Source organism: Myotis myotis, unplaced genomic scaffold (genome assembly GCF_014108235.1).
Source record: "Myotis myotis isolate mMyoMyo1 unplaced genomic scaffold, mMyoMyo1.p scaffold_m19_p_9, whole genome shotgun sequence".
Lineage (NCBI taxonomy): Eukaryota > Metazoa > Chordata > Mammalia > Chiroptera > Vespertilionidae > Myotis > Myotis myotis.
Genome location: NW_023416401.1, coordinates 52,364,378 through 52,382,571, shown reverse-complemented (window position 1 = coordinate 52,382,571; position 18,194 = coordinate 52,364,378). Strand labels below are relative to the sequence as shown.

At 42.7% G+C, this 18,194-nt stretch overlaps 1 protein-coding gene across 1 annotated transcript; it reads left to right on the top strand.

Annotated features, from left to right (window-relative positions):
- Positions 1–2,386: 2,386 nt before the first annotated feature.
- On the top strand, positions 2,387–16,334 carry SEC11C (SEC11 homolog C, signal peptidase complex subunit). The gene is made up of 6 exons (XM_036322836.1): positions 2,387–2,584; positions 8,222–8,331; positions 11,790–11,939; positions 13,763–13,882; positions 15,471–15,528; positions 16,119–16,334. The coding sequence occupies exons 1-6, from the start codon at positions 2,498–2,500 to the stop codon at positions 16,170–16,172; spliced, it is 579 nt and encodes a 192-aa protein (XP_036178729.1). The 5' UTR covers positions 2,387–2,497; the 3' UTR covers positions 16,173–16,334.
- The last annotated feature ends 1,860 nt before the right edge of the window (positions 16,335–18,194 follow it).

The following is an 18,194-nucleotide window of genomic DNA, read 5'->3' as shown; positions in this document are numbered from 1 at the left end:
GGAAGTTAATTAACTCATCCCAGATTGGACAGTACTCGGGGATTTCCACCCTATGTCTTTTTGCATCACTCCTCATGCAGTGCTCAGCCTACGCAGGAGCGTGTAGGCAGCCCAAAGGATGTGGCCTGAGGACACTGGGCTGGTAAAACCTTGGGCCCTGGATTTTTGGTCACAGTGATGTGAACTCTTACTTTCTCCCACAAACCTGCTCCACCTATAGCTTTCTGTGTCTCAGCTGAGGAGGACTCTATCCTAGTTGTCAGGCTAAAAACCCTGGAGTCAGCCTTAACTTTCTTTTCTCTCATAGCCTATATCCGTCTTTCAAAAATCCTGAAGACTCTATCTTCAAAATATATCCAGAATCTGAACACATCTAAACATCTTCAGGACCACCTATAATAATTCAAGCAACTGTTTGTGTTAACTTTAACTATGGCTGTATTATTCTGATGGACTGAAGAGAACTGAATCTTCCAATTAAAAAATATTTTTATTGACTTCAGAGAGGAAGGGAGAGGAAAAGAGATACAGAAACATCAATGATGAGAGAGAATCACTGATCAGCTGTCTCCTGCACACCTCCTCCTGGGGATCAAGCCCAAAACCCAGGCATGTGCCCCAACCAGGAATAGAATAGTGACCTCTTTGTTCGACACTCAACCACTGAGTCGCACTGGCCAGGCTGCCCACTTTTGATTTTATACATGTGATGTTTGAAAGAATTTTACACAGATTAGCTTCTGGATCCATACATTTAAAACCTTGTTTCTCCTTTATTATCCACATATTTCCAAGGCCAGGTGCTGTAAGGTACCCTCATATCAGGAAACCACCTCTCTAGTGCAACTTCCTGCCAGGGTATCAGCTGAGTTGGCACAGTGGGTGGCAGTATTCTTAGAAGCCATTCCTACACCAGGGTGTCAGGAAATGACCATGAACCACATACATCTACCCAGTAGACACAAACTAAATGTATCTCTGACTCAAAATGTTCTTTGTTCCTCCAACATGAGGGAAAGTATGATGGAGGGGAAGTTGGAAAGCAAAGAAACAGGACTCAACCAATTCAAATATCTTGCTTTGAAAGTTGTACAAAACCATATGACCATTTTTCTTCAAGGCTTTGGAATGAGCCTTTGCAAGTGAAGTGTCTCAAAGCTCATGTTTCATTAGCTTCATGGTAAGTCAGCTTCTGGAATATTTTAAATTGCAACCTGCCTTCTTCCCTCAGAGCTTCTTATTCCTCCTACTTGCTTTTCCTTATTTCCTCTAGGTCAGTGGTTCTCAACCTTGGCCACACATTAGAATCACCTGGGAATCTTTTTAAAATCCTGATTTCTGGGCCTCATCCTCCAGAAATTCTGTTTCTTTATTATGGGGTGGGGCCACAACATTAGTAACAAAGAAACAGAATTTCCGGAGGATGCGGACCAGAAACCAGGATTTTAAAAAGATTCCCAGGTGGTTCTAATGTGCAGCAAAGGTTGAGAACCACTGCTCTAGGTACTGTATAATTTACTTATGTCTTTCCCTACTAGAACGTAAGCTTAATGAGGGCAAGGATCTTTGCTTGTTTTGTTCACTGATGTTTCTCAGGTGTCTAAAATAGGGTCAGGTGCAAATAGGTGCTCCAAAAATATTTGTGCATAAATGAATGAAATAAATAATGCATCAGTGAGTGAGAGAATGAACTAAACAGAATCTAGGGTCAGGACGGTAGTAATCCAGGATTTACAAATTTGAAAATTTGAATTTTATTCCAGACTCTGCCTCTTAACCTTGGCCTCTGTTTCCTCGTGTATTAAATTAATTGGTTGTTTATTCATTCAATTAATATCCGTTGCGACACAGCTATGATTAAGAGGCTACATCTCTGTATCCAAATATTCAAATCTTACTGCCCTTACAGAGCATGAAACTCAGAGGCTTCAAAACTCCCGCCTTTTCCAAGCCCCGCCCATCCACCAGGCCCATCTTTAGGCTCCTCCCCGAGTCATCACAGCCCGCGGCTAGTGTACAAGCCCCACCTTCCTCGTGCAGTCATCCAATGGCCAAGATACACGGCTAGATTAATGGAGAGAGTTTTAGGTGTCCTCTTGGCGCCTGACCAGAGTCTTGGGGAATTCCGTTCCTCTTGAGTAGTCACTTCCCCGAGTTACCTCTACGAAATGCAGGATCACCCATTCCCCCAGGTTCCCTCAGGAGGGTCGGACAAGGCTTCTGAGCCCCGTCGCTGCCCTACCTACGAGCCCTGGGTCTTCACTGGACGAAGCTCTCGCCCCGCAGAATTCTGGGAGTGGTAGTTTTCTTCCCGCGGTTCCTTCCTGGTACACTGGAGGCCAAGACTCGCGGGACTACGATTCCCAGACTCCTGAGCGAATGCTGGTCACGTGGCCTGCAAGGACGCGGGGCTGGTGGGCGGGGGCCCGGCGGGTGCTCCACAGCTGTCAGGGACTCCACAAGCCCGCGGGCCCCCCCTTGGCCCAGAGACCCCAGCATGGTGCGCGCGGGCGTCGTGGGGACGCATCTCCCCACGTCCGGCTTGGACATCTTCGGGGACTTGAGAAAGATGAACAAGCGCCAGGTAAGAGGCCCGCGTGGGGGGCGCGCCCGGGAGTCAGGGCATCCAGGGTATGGCTACAGCAAGGACAGCGCTGCAACTCCCGCGCCGGGCTCTCTTAGGCCCGGGGTTCAAATCCGCACCGACCCACCTGTGGGCATGTGTGTGTGCTTTCTTGCACTGACAAGAGCCCAATTGGGGCAGAGTGGTCAGGAAGGGTAAGAAAGTGTAAATCTAGCCCTATGGATGTCAGATGTGGTTGAGAAAGCAGGGAGGTTGACTTGGCCGCGAGTGACAGCTGTCTGCAGGTATTTAAAGGGCCACCCGGTGGGAGGGGAAACGGATTCTCTGTGGGTCTCCCAAGGCCTGACGCCCAGAGGAATGCTGCCCGAGGTTGGACGGGGCAGAAAGGCAGGCGAAAGGAAATCACTTTGTGACAGCGGGAACTGTGCAGGAGTGCCTCCCATTCTGGGAAGTGTTTTCCCAGCCCTGCACCGGGACTAGGTACAGCTCCTTGTGCCCAGAGAGCTCAGTGGTGGTGCTCAATCAGTGTGGACTGAATCGGTGTTCGGAAGGGATTCCAGAAGTCTCCAACTTCCTTCTTTCTGTTTGTTTTTTTTAATTGAAGTATAATTAACTTACAAAATTATGTTCGTACCAGGCTTCTTTAACTTCTTTCTCAGATTCTCTGGTCTGGCTGCACCTTGAATATAGGAGGCAGTTAGCGTGTGGTCTTTGGGCAGCTGGGCTTGATTTCTCTCTTCTGGGCCCTCAGAGGAAAACTTCCTTCTTGCTCTGTCCTTGGTTAGCTCTTGGCTCAGATCACTGTCTCTGGGTCTTTCTCTTCCATATAAACCAAGAGGAGTAGGGACTGGAAATGAGGCTCTCTCCTCCAGGAAAAATGAGCGTGCCTAAACTTCTAGAGAATCTGGGATCTGTAGGGCACAAATACCATGATGAATATGAATTACTTCTATTGATACTAATAATAAAGCGTGCTAAGAAAAATGGAACCTTCCTACTGGGAAGTTGTGATTCTCTTTGAAAATGGTATTCATTCTCATGATTTTGATGACATCCTGTTTCATTTGTCCTATTATATTGAGGTGTGAGGTGGTGCCCATGGCAGGGCACAACTTATTCCTTTGGGCATGTGGTTAATTCCCTCCCCACCCCACCCCACCCCACCTCCAAGTGGAATTTCAGACTAGTGCAGTCATGTGGGAGTTTGGTGACTTGAGTTTCATGAACTGTGTTTAAGAGTCTGGTTGTTTCTAGGTGTGCATAGCTGATGAGCTCCTGGGAGTGTCTGTGATTAAGATGAGTTGTGGCAGTGATTATCATGAGCTTGAAAAACCAACAGCTACTGTCCTGAGCACTGATACTGTCCTCAAGAAAATCCTCCAGGAAATAGAGCTTTATTTAAAAATCTAGACTTACTTGGCTAGGTTTTCTAAATGTCTCTAAAATGGTATGATTACAGATGATTATCATGGCAGACTATCAGAGAAGGCCTTGAACGTATCAATCCCTAAGCCATTTTGAAGGATCGGTATATTCCCATGCTCAGTGATAAGAACTATTAGTAGCTGTTGCATTGCCTATGTTTGCTAATCTTTTAATTAACATTAAGAAGCTCAAATCCTCTGGTATTTTTTTTTTAAGCTTTGTCCTTTTACTTCTTTCTTTTTCCCTCCAAAATAGCAACCTGTGACACCTTGTCAGGCATGCATGCTCCACTAGTCCTGGAAGTGGGACCTCCTTTCTCTGCTATGCTTAATTAAGGCAAGAGCCACATGCAAAAAAAAAAAAAAAAAAAAGGACTCTTTGTTTCTGCAGTGAGGAAGAGAGGAAGAAATACAGCTACTGGCATTTCTGCTGCTCTGTCAGCCAGAATTTCTAGTCTCAAATGTTTGTCGAGAACCCTCAGACATTGGCTGTTTTATCATTGGTTGACAAAGACTGAGTGTGGGCTTGCTTCTAAACTCTGCTGGGTTATTAGGTGCCAAGCATACAAAGTTGGTAGGCAGAGATGAACAAGGGCACCTTGTTGTTCAAGTCAGCTTGTCATCGTTCAATCAAAATTATGTTTTTGGATTCCAGGATTTCAATCCTGGACTCAGACAGGGTGTTGGAAGTGGGATTTGTGCTTTTGCAATTAGCTTAAGTTTTTATATAACTGCCCCTTTCTTTAGCAAATAGATATCTTGCTCAAAGGAAGTTTTTTGAATAATTGATTTCACTTCCCCTTGATGAATATTTCAAGCACAGGAAATCATACTGGAAAATATATTCTTAGTACCCAGCCTTTGTTAGGTAAATCACAAGGTTTTGTAGTGTGCTTTCTTCAAGGTGAAGCCTGGTGGTTTGAAAACCTCTCTGAAAATGACAGTCTCTTTTAAAACCCTGACTTGGGGCTTTCCTAATCAGATCTGTAATTCATCATGAAACAAAGTTTGTTTATCAAATCCTTCAATTCCGACGGAGCAGGTGGAGAAGCTTTTCATAATTTGATATTGACACAATAGCCAAAGAGTTAAAAAAAAAATGGTGTGTAACTTTAATTTTGAGTTACATTTATTTTCCTGTTTTTATTTATTACATCAAAATATATTCAGTTATTTTAATTCACTTTTTTTTATGTCCCCACTTTCAGTCATATCCTTCCTAATTACCTTGAATTACATAAGTCCTCATAGGTGTAATATTAGCAAGAGACAGGTTTGAGCTCTGTATCACATCAGAATACGTTTTCCTGTTTGTCACACTCTTTAAAATGATTATTTTAATAGCAGTTACTATGCTGTCCATTGCACTTCCTTTACCCTCCCCCCCTGCCCCCCATTTTGGAATTAATCCATGCCCGTCATAGGAATTTTAAAGCATAGAGAATAGTTGGAAGGAGAAAATGGAGTCCTTCATCATTCCACTGTGCTAAGGTAGCCTCTGTTAGTATCTTGGGGGCATCTCCCTGTGTGTATTTTCTAAACTGTTTTATAGTTTGTGGGGATCCTACTGCAGCCTACATTTTCCACTTAACATATCTTTTTTAAAATATATTTTTTATTGATTTCAGAGAGGCAGGGAGAGGGAGAGAGATAGAAACATCAATGATGAGAATCATTGATCAGTTGCCTCCTGCATGCCCCCGACTGGGGATCCAGCCCTCAACCTGGGCATGTGACCTCCTGGTTCATGGGTTGACGCTCAGTCACTGAGCCACGCCAGCTGGGCCACTTAATATATCTTAAGTGTTTTCATGTCACTGAATGTATTTTTTGCATTGTTTTAAACAGTGCAATAACTTGCCATTATTTTCGCAATCATTTCTCTATTACTGCTTTTGTTTCATTTTCTCTGTTGTTAGAAATAAGACTGTGATAAATATATTGGGTCATAACCCCTTATCTGCCTTTATGTTAGATTGAATTCTGAGAAGTAGAATTACTGGGCCAAGAGTAACAACCTCTTGATACTAAATAGCTTTCTGGATGATTATGTCACCTCGCATCCCAAATGTGCCTTTGCCAAGAACTGATTATTAGTATTTAAAAAACCCCAAACCTTACAATTTGCTAGGCAAAAAAAGTGGGGCCAGGAGGGTGAAGGCAGGATTTGGTTTAAGCACTTTAAATGTTCATTCACTACTTGCAATTCTTCTCTGGAAAATTAATAGTTTTAAGCCTTTACTTCTTTTTTGCTCCAAGACAGGAAAGGGAACAAGATCAATCAAAAAGTAAAAACTAGAAAACAGATGAAAGAGTGCTGACAGCTAGAAAAAGGCAAAATCCTAAGCCAGCAGTGGGGGAAACTGAGGAAAAACTTCACTGTTTGTGCTGCAGAATCCTCAGACTCACGAATTGGCAGTTCCCGTGTCTCTGGAACTGGGGGTGAAGGGGAAGTGGGGGTGAAAGAGCTGAGAACCAGATCCCCAGCTGTCCCCGCCACAGCCCTCAGAGGATTTCCTCTCCCGGGTGGGGGTCTGGAAGTTTATTCTTGGGAGGGTCCTGGAGTAAGGCTTCCAGGCCTAGTGAAGGATGTGCCTACGGGGCTTTGAGGGACTGCATGCTGATGATGGAGACGCCGTTAAGGGTGGAGGTTGGGGAAGAGGAAGAACCGTGTAGGTGAGCACATAGGCCAGAAGACAGGCACAGGCGGTCAGGTAGAGGGGGTTAGAGACTTGGAGATCAAGCAGTTACAGTCCCATGTATGTGGCTGAGAGTGGACGGCTCAGGTAGAGGGAGAAGGTTGTTGGAGACTTGGAGGAATTGAGACACTAGAGCAGTGATGGCGAACCTTCTGAGCTCGGCGTGTCAGCATTTTGAAAAACCCTAACTTAACTCTGGTGCCGTGTCACATATAGAAATTTTTTGATAGTTGCAACCATAGTAAAACAAAGACTTGTATTTATTTTATATATTTAAATGCCATTTAACAACGAAAAATCAACCAAAAAAATGAGTTCACGTGTCACCTCTGACACACGTGTCATAGGTTCGCCATCACTGCACTAGAGTGTTGGGTGGGCCAGTCACAGGCTCCGCAGATCACCCCGGGCAGCCACAGGGATTGTGAAGGAGACTGAGGCAGGTACCTGAGTAAGGAGCCATCCAGAGGACAGTAGGGCAGGTGCCCCGAGGGCTTACATTTCCAGTAGACTAGGCAGGTGGCTTTTGTCCCCATAGTCTCTTGGAGGACGGTGGGCATCTGGACCAACAGTGCAGCCACAGCTGCTCAGGGGTTTGTGCTGTGGGCAGGTGCTGCGTTTCCCCTCAGTCCCAGGGGTTGGTGGTGTGGCAGGCATTGGTCAGCAAGGAGGAGCCTGTGCTTCAGCGTGTGAGGGACAGGGAGGGGCAAAGACAAGCCCTATGGGTCTTAACTCAGTGGTCTCAGGTGAGCGAGGTCAGCTCAGAATGATATTTAACTCACGTGACTTTCCATTTATGGAAAATCTAAGCATCCAGCTGTTTAAACTTTTTGTTGACTTTTAACATGCCTTTCAGATAGTGAAGAGTGTCATTGCTAAGTGCTGTAGGGCCCCGAAGCCTCCTTTGGGGCTTCTTCGGCCAGGGGACTAAGAGGTGGCTCTAGGTTAGTGAAGGCGAACCTTTTGAGCTCGGCGTGTCAGCATTTTGAAAAACCCTAACTTAACTCTGGTGCCCTGTCACATATAGAAATTTTTTGATAGTTGCAACCATAGTAAAACAAAGATTTATATTTTTGATATTTATTTTATATATTTAAATGCCATTTAACAAAGAAAAATCAACCAAAAAAATGAGTTCGAGTGTCACCTCTGACACGCGTGTCATACGTTCGCCATCACTGCTCTAGGTGATCTGCACTGCGGGTGCCAGGTGCTCAGGTCAGGCCTGTGCGCTTGTACTACAGCGGAGGTCCTCCCAGCAGCGTGAGTGGCGGGGCCCTCACAGGTGGAAGGCGCTGGGAAATCCCGGAGAAGTGCAGTCTTAGTGAGGCTTTAACAAAGCAGGTCCATGGAATGCTCTGGCTTCCCTCTCCCTTTTCTCTCATTGAAGGAAAGACGGATATGGCAGGCTCATTCCATGGACAGATGTGGGGTTTTACACAAGCACACATGCAGCTCAGGGTTAGCACACTCCGCCTTTGGTTTTAACTCCCGGTCGGCCTTTCTTCTTCCAGCTGTATTACCAGGTCTTGAACTTCGCCATGATCGTGTCTTCTGCACTCATGATCTGGAAGGGCTTGATCGTCCTCACTGGCAGCGAGAGCCCCATCGTGGTGGTGCTGAGGTAGGTCCCACGGACCACGCACTGCTGCCTGGACCCAGGAGCGGGGTCACCTTGCAGGCAAGCCTGCCTGACAACCCAGACTCAGTACTGTAATTGGACAGAAGTCTTCTTTATTGATATCTGTTTGAGAATATTTTATTTTTTCTGGCTTTTGTTGGAAATCTTATTTTTTTCAACAGAGATGTTAGAGTTTTTACATGTTGATGCTGATGCTCCTGTGCAAAACATTCACGTTTGTATTTTAATGTTTTAACTCACGTAAAAGGACAGTTTAACAAAATGGTATTAATGCATTATTTATGTACAAATTGATTTTTAAACAGAGGTGATTTAAAACTGTTACTTGATTGTAGCAAACAGGCATCCCAGTGCCTAGCAGAGTATCAAGTATGGTTTTGTTGTTGTTGTTTGTTGTTAATCCTCACCTGAGGATATTTTTCCATTGCTCTTTTAGCGAGAGTGGAAGAGAGAGGGAAAGACAGAGAGAAACACTGATGTGAGAGAAACACACTGATTGGTTGCCTCCTGCACATACACCGATTAGGGCCTGGGCTGGGGAGGAGCCTGCAACCAAGGTATGTGCCCTTGAGCAGAATTGAACCTGGGACCCTTTGGTCCACAGGCCGATGCTCTATCCACTGAGCCAAACTAGCTAGGGCTTGAGTATGTTTTTAAGCTTCCCCTGCAGTATTGGGTAGGTAGCTACTCTCTTCTCAGACTATTACTCTCATACAGCATAGCCTGTTTATTTTAGAAGAGTTGATACTTTAGTTAATGTCATGTAGCCACAAAGTCATCCAAGGGGAACACTTAGCAATCAGTTTGAAATAGAATAGCCATCTTTGGGAGCCCTTAGATCAGCGGTTCTCAACCTGTGGGTCGCGACCCCTTTGGCGGTCGAACAACCCTTTCACAGGGGTCGACTAAGACCATCCTGCATATCAGGTATTTACATTACGATTCATAACAGTAGCAACATTACAGTTATGAAGTAGCAACAAAAATAATTTTATGGTTGGGTCACAACGTGAGGAACTGTATTTAAAGGGCCAGAAGGTTGAGAACCACTGCCTTAGATGCTTCAAGATGCTCTCTGTACTTGTGCCTTAGATCATGAAGTCTTACTTACGTGGGTGGGAATGGGGCCCAAGCTCATAGATTTCAGACCCCCCAGCCTTGCTTCAGTTATGACAGCTTCACTTCATGTATCATATGTTAGGCTTCCTAGGAAGATTTCATTGGAAGGATGGATTTAATGGCTTTTGAAAAAAAAGAAGAAATTAAAAACCTCTAATTTATTTTTATTTTTTAATTTCTATTTTTTATTGAATTTATTGGGGTGACATTGGTTAATAAAATTATATAGGTTTCAGGGGTATAATTCTATACGACATCATATTATATTGTGTGTTCACCACCCCAAGTCAAGTCTTCTTCCATCACCATTTATTCCCCCTTTACCCTTTGATGCCAGACCTTTTACCCTCTCTTACCTCTCCCCACCCCCTTCCCTCTGGTAATCACCATGCTGTTATGTCTATGAATTGTTGTTTTTTCTTGTTTAATCCCTTCATCTTTTATATCCAGCCCCCAGCCGCCTTCCTACTCACAGCTGTCAGTCTGATCTCTGTATCTATGAGTCTGTTTCTGTTTTGGTTGTTAGTTTATTTTGTTCATTAGGTTCCACATATAAGTGAAATCATATGGTACTTGTCTTTCTCTGACTAAAAACCTCAAATTTCAATGGGCCCTCTCATGTAACAGATAGGGAACCTGAGGCCCAGCGGCGCCAGGGCACTTGCATCTCATAGTCACTTAGGCAGAGCCAAGACTAGATCTGAGATGTTCTGCTTCTTCTTAAATCTCACACGCACGCACGCACGTGCGCGTGCATTCAGAAATTGTGAAATTGCAGTGTGTAGAGACTTTTTAAAAAGCATCCTTTACAATTCTAAAGCAATTTGGTTTGTCAACATAAACTATTGACATCATGAGAGGTGTGTGACCTTGGGGAACATGACCTTGGGGGAATGCCTGACCCATGGGGAAAGCAAGTGTAAGTTGATATTAGTAAGACGTTTCAAAGAACTGGTTTCCTCATGGGACACGACAGTGGCTCTGGATGCCAGACTCCAGTGCACTCGCCCACCTCTGAGACCCATTGAGGAGCCGCCTTTCTAGCTGCAATTCCTAATTGCTAGTGAAGACCGAGGTGGCTTTCTAAAAACATCTTCCCATTATGTGTCTTCAGCAGTTTTGCTGAAAGAGGAAAGATGAAGCAGTAGATGAAGAAATTATCTTAAGCATTTTAATCACCATTCTTTAAAAGGAGACAAAGCCCTGAACCAATTGTTTTATTTTCAGAAGAAGACAAAATAAAATTCCAAGTTGGGAGATTAAAAAACAACAACACAAAAAACACTCAAATTTGTTTTAACTCATTTCTAGCTCTTTCTACCTTTTTTGTCAGATCTTCTATTTTTGAGTGCTAGATCTATTACCAAACCTAGTATCACTGGCTTCACTTAAAAATAAGCACATCAGCAGGAACTTAGTGCCAGGCCAGTCTCCACTGCGCTTCCCCTTGCTGTGTTCTGTGGGTGCTGACAAGTTGAAGGTGTGCTGGGCTGGGAGGGGTGGGAGCCAACTTCTCAAGCTGCTTCCATTGTGACTCCATGTTTTCCTTTACAGCTCCTTATTTCTTCACGAATGTGGTTCATTCTCCTTCCAGCCCTCAGTCAGCATTGCTTGTATGACACCTGTATAGCCATATGTCTAAGTCTTATTTATTCTCTCATGCATTAAACAAAGCATGAGCATATATAAAATGAATTCTATTTTGATAATTTCAGCTTCCACTAGATTGGTTTTTGGCATGGGTTTTAAACTGGTATCATGTGGGATTATTTATTGACCTCCACATCAAAAACATTGGTTAAAATTGGGCTTTCTCTAGAATATGGTCAAAAGGATGGCATTGCAGGAGTCAAAAGACTCGGGTTTGAATTTTGTTCCAACCCTCAGCTTGGCTGGCAGACAGCTCATCCTCCTAAGTGCATTCACTTATTTGTTTCTCATTCCTTGAACAAGTACGTCGTGTTCTAGGTGCTGGGGATACACCATGCAATGGAAGAACTGTCCTTGAGTGTTAACCAACTTGCAGTCTGCAATTCTGAATGAAAATAGTAATGTGTTTATAGATGTGGGTTTCTTAAAGGCAAAATATTGGCCCTTCTCAGATTTAAGTCTAAGAAAAAATCATCTCCTTTTCACTTAATGTTATCACCTTGCACAGTCAGAAGGAAACACTATGTCTTGTTTCATAGCTCATAGGCCTACTGGACTATTGATGAAAGTTGAAACTCTAACTCATATGTTTATCATTATATTTATTGTGAATTGAAATGTTCACCTGTGACCTCAGGGTGATTTGGATGTGCTTTTGTGTTTCTTTCTAGTGGCAGCATGGAGCCAGCCTTTCACAGGGGTGACCTTCTGTTCCTGACAAACTTCCGGGAAGACCCTATTAGAGCTGGTGAAATCGTGGTTTTTAAGGTCGAAGGACGAGACATTCCAATAGTTCACAGAGTAATCAAAGTTCATGAAAAGTAAAGAGGCTTTTCTTCTTTTCGGTGTTGTTTTGTAAATTTTTGGTAGACTGTGTTCATGGTGGATTAAAAAGTGCAAAAGCACTGAATTATGTTCCTAGTTCTGCCATTTACTAGTTGGTGAGTTTGGACCTGCTATGTAGCTCAGTCTGTAAGATGGGATGATATACTTTACCCACAGTAACTCCCAGGGTGATTATGAGAACTATAGAACTGACATTCATTAAGGACCTGAACGTAGTGAGATGGAATGTATGGCAGCATAATATTAGTTATTTGAAGGACTCCCAAAGAAAATCAAATTCCACTGTAATTGAGGATTATTTTGATATGAGAATTCGTTTCTGAAATACAGAAAGCTACCGTTTTCCATTTTATGTCACTTTGGACCAAGTGGCATTCTCAACAGTAATATTAGCCTAGGATGGATAAAAATTTCTTTCCCCAACTTATCCCATGATTCCATCCTTGCATATCCTGCATTAATTCTCCCCCCCATTCCCCCAAATGGCCTTTCCTTTCCTTTAAATGCCAGTGATTACTTATTAAGACACTTTGAGAACCAAAAATAATGACTTCTAGCTCAAATACATTAAGTTTCCATGAGGTACTACAGTCACATGATTTGTGAAAATGTTACATTTTATATGCTTTATTCATTTACCCTGTGTAGGCTTAGTGTGGCATTTTTACCTGCATGAGTAATGGAATTAAATTTAGGTTTTGTGTGTTTGTGTTTTTGATGGCATGTTACTCATCCAGGGTGTATGTGCGTGCACCATAACTATTTGTGCATTTCTGGTATTTATAAGCCCATTCCATTCACTGCTTCCAGGTTCCCCAAAGATGTTGATACTTAAAAATATTCACTCCATTTTACTCTAAACATTAGAATGACCCTGATTCAAGTCTGTGTTAATACACGAATGTTACTTGATGTCTACTTGTTAACTTACCGATGAGGAAATACGCTCAGTCATAACGTGACAGTATTCTCATCAGATTTAAAACAAGATGAGAAACTGTTCAAAGTGGAGGAGATAACGATGACTTGCGGTAGTTTGCATGACTTGTGAGAGCCCGCCCGGATTTTTGTCCTCTTGATTTCCTTTATGACCATGGCTGCAAACCAGCTTGCTCCTTTTGGTGTGGTTTCAAATCTTTGTGGGCTTTTAAGCTTTTATCAAATTATAATAGTGCATTTTTTTCACTTGTCCATTGAAAGAAGACTCTATAGCTCTACAATGCTGTAATATTGTGTTTTGAGTGTCAAGGCAATGTAAGCACCAGTTTAGATGTTTTAAATGAATCCCTTGTGTCTCTTTAATGCTGGTTTTATGCCATTTGTGATTCCTGTTTTTTTGCAAACTGGATTTTACACCACTCTGCTCAGTGGTGAAGGAACTAATGCATTAACACATTCTGCATTTGGCAAGAAAAAGTAAGTAGAGGGAAAGGAACCCTTGCATTTGACTTAGTTTGTGCTCAGATCCGTACTCAGATCAAGTTAATGTCTAGAGTGAAGAATATAATCCACGTGAAAACAGTTGCTGGAAGCTCATCACGGCCTTACTGGTGCTTTTGTGCTTTGCAGTTGTCAGGGTAACCGGAGTGTTTAGAATTAAGTCTATAAAATTGTCATTAGATTTGTGCTTTAGTTGAATGGTTATCTGTAAGCAATCATCTTAGACCAAGAAAGATCAGGTTATCTTAGACTGCTTTCTAAATGCCCATATGTGGCTGTAAAGTGTTGGATAAACTAATTTTTGCTAAAGCTGCTGTGCTGGAAATAATTTTTGAAAAGACATTGTTTTTCTTTCCAGAGATAATGGAGACATCAAATTTCTGACTAAAGGAGATAATAATGAAGTTGATGACAGAGGCCTGTACAAAGAAGGCCAGAACTGGCTGGAAAAGAAGGATGTGGTGGGAAGAGCCAGAGGGTGAGGATTACCTTTTAAGTTGTATAGAAGATTCAGAAACCAGAGACACTAACTGTCTGAGATAATAGGATCATTCATTGTAAGTAGTACATGCGTGGAGAGCTGTCAGAGTTCTGGTTTGTATGGTGATAACGAAATAAAACTCAGGACTGACCCAGGACCTAACATCAAAGCTGAGTGCAAGTGTGTTATCTATGTCATGGGTTTGATTCTGTTTTGAAATAATTCCTCACCGAGAGAGTAGTTATTCGTTGGTCTTAAATAACAGTTACAAGAGATCCACTCAGAGATAACCACTGTTTAACACTTGGTGAATATTCTAGATACTTCCTGTCCCTATGCAGATGTGCATGCATATGGAATATATAATTTTACATAGAAGAGTTTTATTTTTAACCCAACAGGAAGTTGGAACTAGCTTTCAGTGTCAAATCTACATCTTTTTAAATGGCTACAGGATCGCCACTTATTTAACTAATCCTCTTTGGTGGATATTCAGGTGATTTCCTGTTTTCACTATTAAAAACAGTTATGTGATAAATCTTTTAATAGTCATCTTTGAATAATTGTTTCAGCAATGAGTTCTGCTTCTGATTGACCCCAGACAGTGTATCCTCTTATTAGAAGAAGAAAAAAGGACAACCTCCTATCTTTTGGCGACCCTTTTATGTTAGCCCTTGTTAGAAATGCCTTTTTAAAATCTTATCTAAATCCCACCAGCTGTGTGAGGCTGGAGACCACTGGTTCCCATTTTCTAAGATTCAGCTTTATTCATCAAATTATAGTGTAGAGCCTCTTTCTACCCCCTTTCTCTCTCTGCTTACCTTTTAACCATTTTTACTCTATTGCATTTTCACACGAATGTCTGCAGGAGATGAGAGAGACTTCCAGTTGGTCAGTCCTGTATTTTTAGAAACTCTGGTATAGGTTTTGTATAAGTGGGAGCTGCAAGCCACCGATTGAAAGGGACTGTAGGGGACTAAGGGTGCGTTACCTTGTTTCCCGTTAATGGCATTAATTTTGTCAGCTCGATCGTTCGTCAGCCTGTGCTCCCAGCTTTCTCTCTCTGGGACCATAGATCATAGTTGTGAGATTCATATAGATTTGTATTCACTGCCCAGTACACTTGTTTGTTACATCTGAAAAGCACTGTGAAACGAAAACGATGACGATTCTTGATGAAACTAATTATCCATGTACTTTAAACGCTTTCTCTAACAGCAGTTCTTAGAGTGGGATCTGAATCTTACTGCGGTGAGAAAAGATGAACACTAGGCTAATGAAAGTTGCCCGTTCCATTTGTACAAGTGGCTCGGTATTTTAATTATGTTGTGGTGAATGCTGCTAGTGGAGGCGAGTAATATCTCCAGCCAAAATCCAGAGCCTGATTAAAAATTGTCCTGGCTGGCAGCTCTGGTGCTTTTTACTGGGAAAGCCTTTGGGACAGGAGGGACCGTTGCTCTGACAGCCCTAGTCATGCCATTCCCAAGCAGGACTTGCCTCCTAAGGCTGGTTTATGGTGTTTTCAAAGGTTACTTTCATATTACAAACAATTTTCATATCTCTGACTTTTTATCTCACAATTTAGGTTTTTACCATATGTTGGTATGGTCACCATAATAATGAACGACTATCCAAAATTCAAGGTAGGAATTTATGTGTGTGCCTGTATTTAAAAAAAAAAATTGGAGCTTTTTACATGTGCCGCTATAAAGATTCAGTTTGTTTAAAATGTTTTGCTAGTTATGTTTTCTACAGAGTATTTGTTGTTAACTACAAAGGAACATAATCATTTCAATTATAGATTTAAAATAGCTACTTTTATCTTTTATGTCCATAATGTGTTCTAATATGGCACCTATATGTTTGTTGCTTTTTATTATGGAAATATTTAAAGAAACAAAGTAGTAGAATAAACTCAGTAATGCTAATTTCCCTGCGTCAGTGAAAATGGTGTTTATATTTTTAAAAAACCACTTGAAGAACAATAGGAAACCTACGTGGGATGAGCAGTGCATTGGCTGTGTGTGCTGGGGTTTGAGCCTTAGTCCTTCAATAGATTTTTGGGTTTTTAACCACAATGTGGCATTGGCAGCTAATGTGGAGAACAAGAGGGGAAAGGTCACCTTTTGATTCCGTCCTCGGTCCAGTATTGAACAGACTTCATCTGAACACATTTGCAACCCAAATGTATCTGTAGCCCTCGCAGTTATTTTCCATTCTCTTTTCTTTACAGTATGCTCTTTTGGCTATAATGGGTGCATATGTGTTACTAAAACGTGAATCCTAAAGTGAGGAGCAGTTCCTGGGATGAAGATTGAAATGAATTCTATTGAAAACGAGAAAAACTAATATATTTGAAATGTTCCACTTTCTGTATACAAGGGAAACAATGCAGAGACGTTTGTGTCTTGTCCAAATAAATGATTCATCAGTAAAGATTGTTTTCTTCTGTCGGCTCTGATTTGAATCTGCTCAGTGTACCTGCCCCTTGTGGCTGTTGTTCTGGTCCGAGGGCGGGGACTGCGTCACTCCAGGAATCAGGCGGCCACTTCTGGGCCTGCGAGGGGCAGGGCATGGCCCACATAACAGTCATCATGTCCAAGTTTCAAAAGTGAAAGTCTTTGCGTTCAGGGGGAAACGAGCAGACCCCTGAAAACAGATGGCTTCATATTTATTAAAATGGAATCTGATCATTCGTAAAGCCTGAAACTGTTTTTAGAAAGAAAGGTATAACTGCTTTGTTTTTGTGGTCTGATATATCTTGAGGTGGTTGAAAGTGTTTAATAAGCACAGAGCACACTCCTTTGACAAATTGCAAAAAGCACAGAAGTGTAAAAGGGGCCTCACCCGTTCCTCACATTCTCAGCATCTCCACATGTAATTTATTGCATCGTATATAGTCCTTCATTAAATAGTTATCAGGCACTTATATCCCAGCCACTGTCTTCAGGGTTGGGGATTCAAAGTCCCAGCCTGGATGGAGTTTGCAGGCAAGTGGGAGGAACGGAAATCGACAATCGATTTCAGGGGTGACAGTTGCGATGAGGAAAGATAAAGTGGGGTAAGCAAATAGAGGGCGAAAGACCACATTGCTTTTCATAGGAGGTCAGGGAAGTCCTCTGAGGGAGGGGCACTGAGCGGAGTTAAGAGAAATGAGAGGGAAGGAGGCATGTACATGTTGGGGAAGAGCGTTGCAGCAAATGTGAGGCCCCCACAAGGGAATGTTCTCCAGCTCCAGTGAGCACAGAGCCCCGGCTGCTGTTGGCTCAGGAGGTGGGTGAGGCCCGAGGTTCTGCACTCTCAGCACATGCCCAGGGGATGCTGGTGCTGCTGGTTCCTGGACCACTGTGCATAGCAAAGCGTCAGAGAAACACAAAGGGGGCCAGCGATGTTTTCAAACACACTCTCCAGATGTACAAAAATGGTCTCTTCACTGCACAGTGTGATGGTGACATGCTTTCCATCAGAACTTACAAATCTGCCTTGCTCTTTGAGGTCTGTCCAGTCCTGATCTGAGAGTTTAGAATCCCCCAACTTACTACCCACCTACGGGCCTGGAGCAAGTTACTTAACTTCCCTCAGCCTTATGTGGAGGATAGAAGGACTCTTCCCGCCCGGGTTGTCCTGAGTAGTAAGTAGATCATCCATTGAATGCTCTTTGCATGTGCTCCATAAACATTACCAACTGTTGCGTGTTTTGATTTTCCCAGTAGACACGCACCCCTTGAGCACCTGGGCAGTGAATTCTGAGGGAACCTCTGATTCGGTTAAAGGCCAGCAGGAGTGATCTGTGGGCGGCGGCCTGCCAGGCCATCCTTTATCTCTACTCAAATAGGCTATTGCAACCATACTGGCCTCATCCTGTTGAGATCAGCAAAGTGAAAGAAAAAAAAATTGATAAGATACTTTCTAAAAACATTATTCTCTTGTGCCCTTTAATAAACTCTTAAGAAAAACAGATTTTTCTTCCCTTAACTTAAGATGGAATTTAAAAATGTTGGGTCACAACTTTATCTTCTTCCTGGTGTTCTACAGATGGTTAAGATAAACTACCAAGAAGCTCTTACGGTGGAGAAACTTTTTGGTAATTCTTTGAACATACCTATCATTCTGAAACAATCTTTACAAAGATACCTAAGAGCCCTGACATGTTTCACTCAGCTGGTGCCATTCAATTGTGGCTGCTTAGAAAGCTCCATCTCGTTGGGGCCTCTTTGATCCTATTGGTCCTTATAGAGTAAAAGTGATGGGGGGTTAATGTGGGGTCCAAGTTCTTTTAGCTGGGGCTTGGTGGCAGCCTCATGTCTGG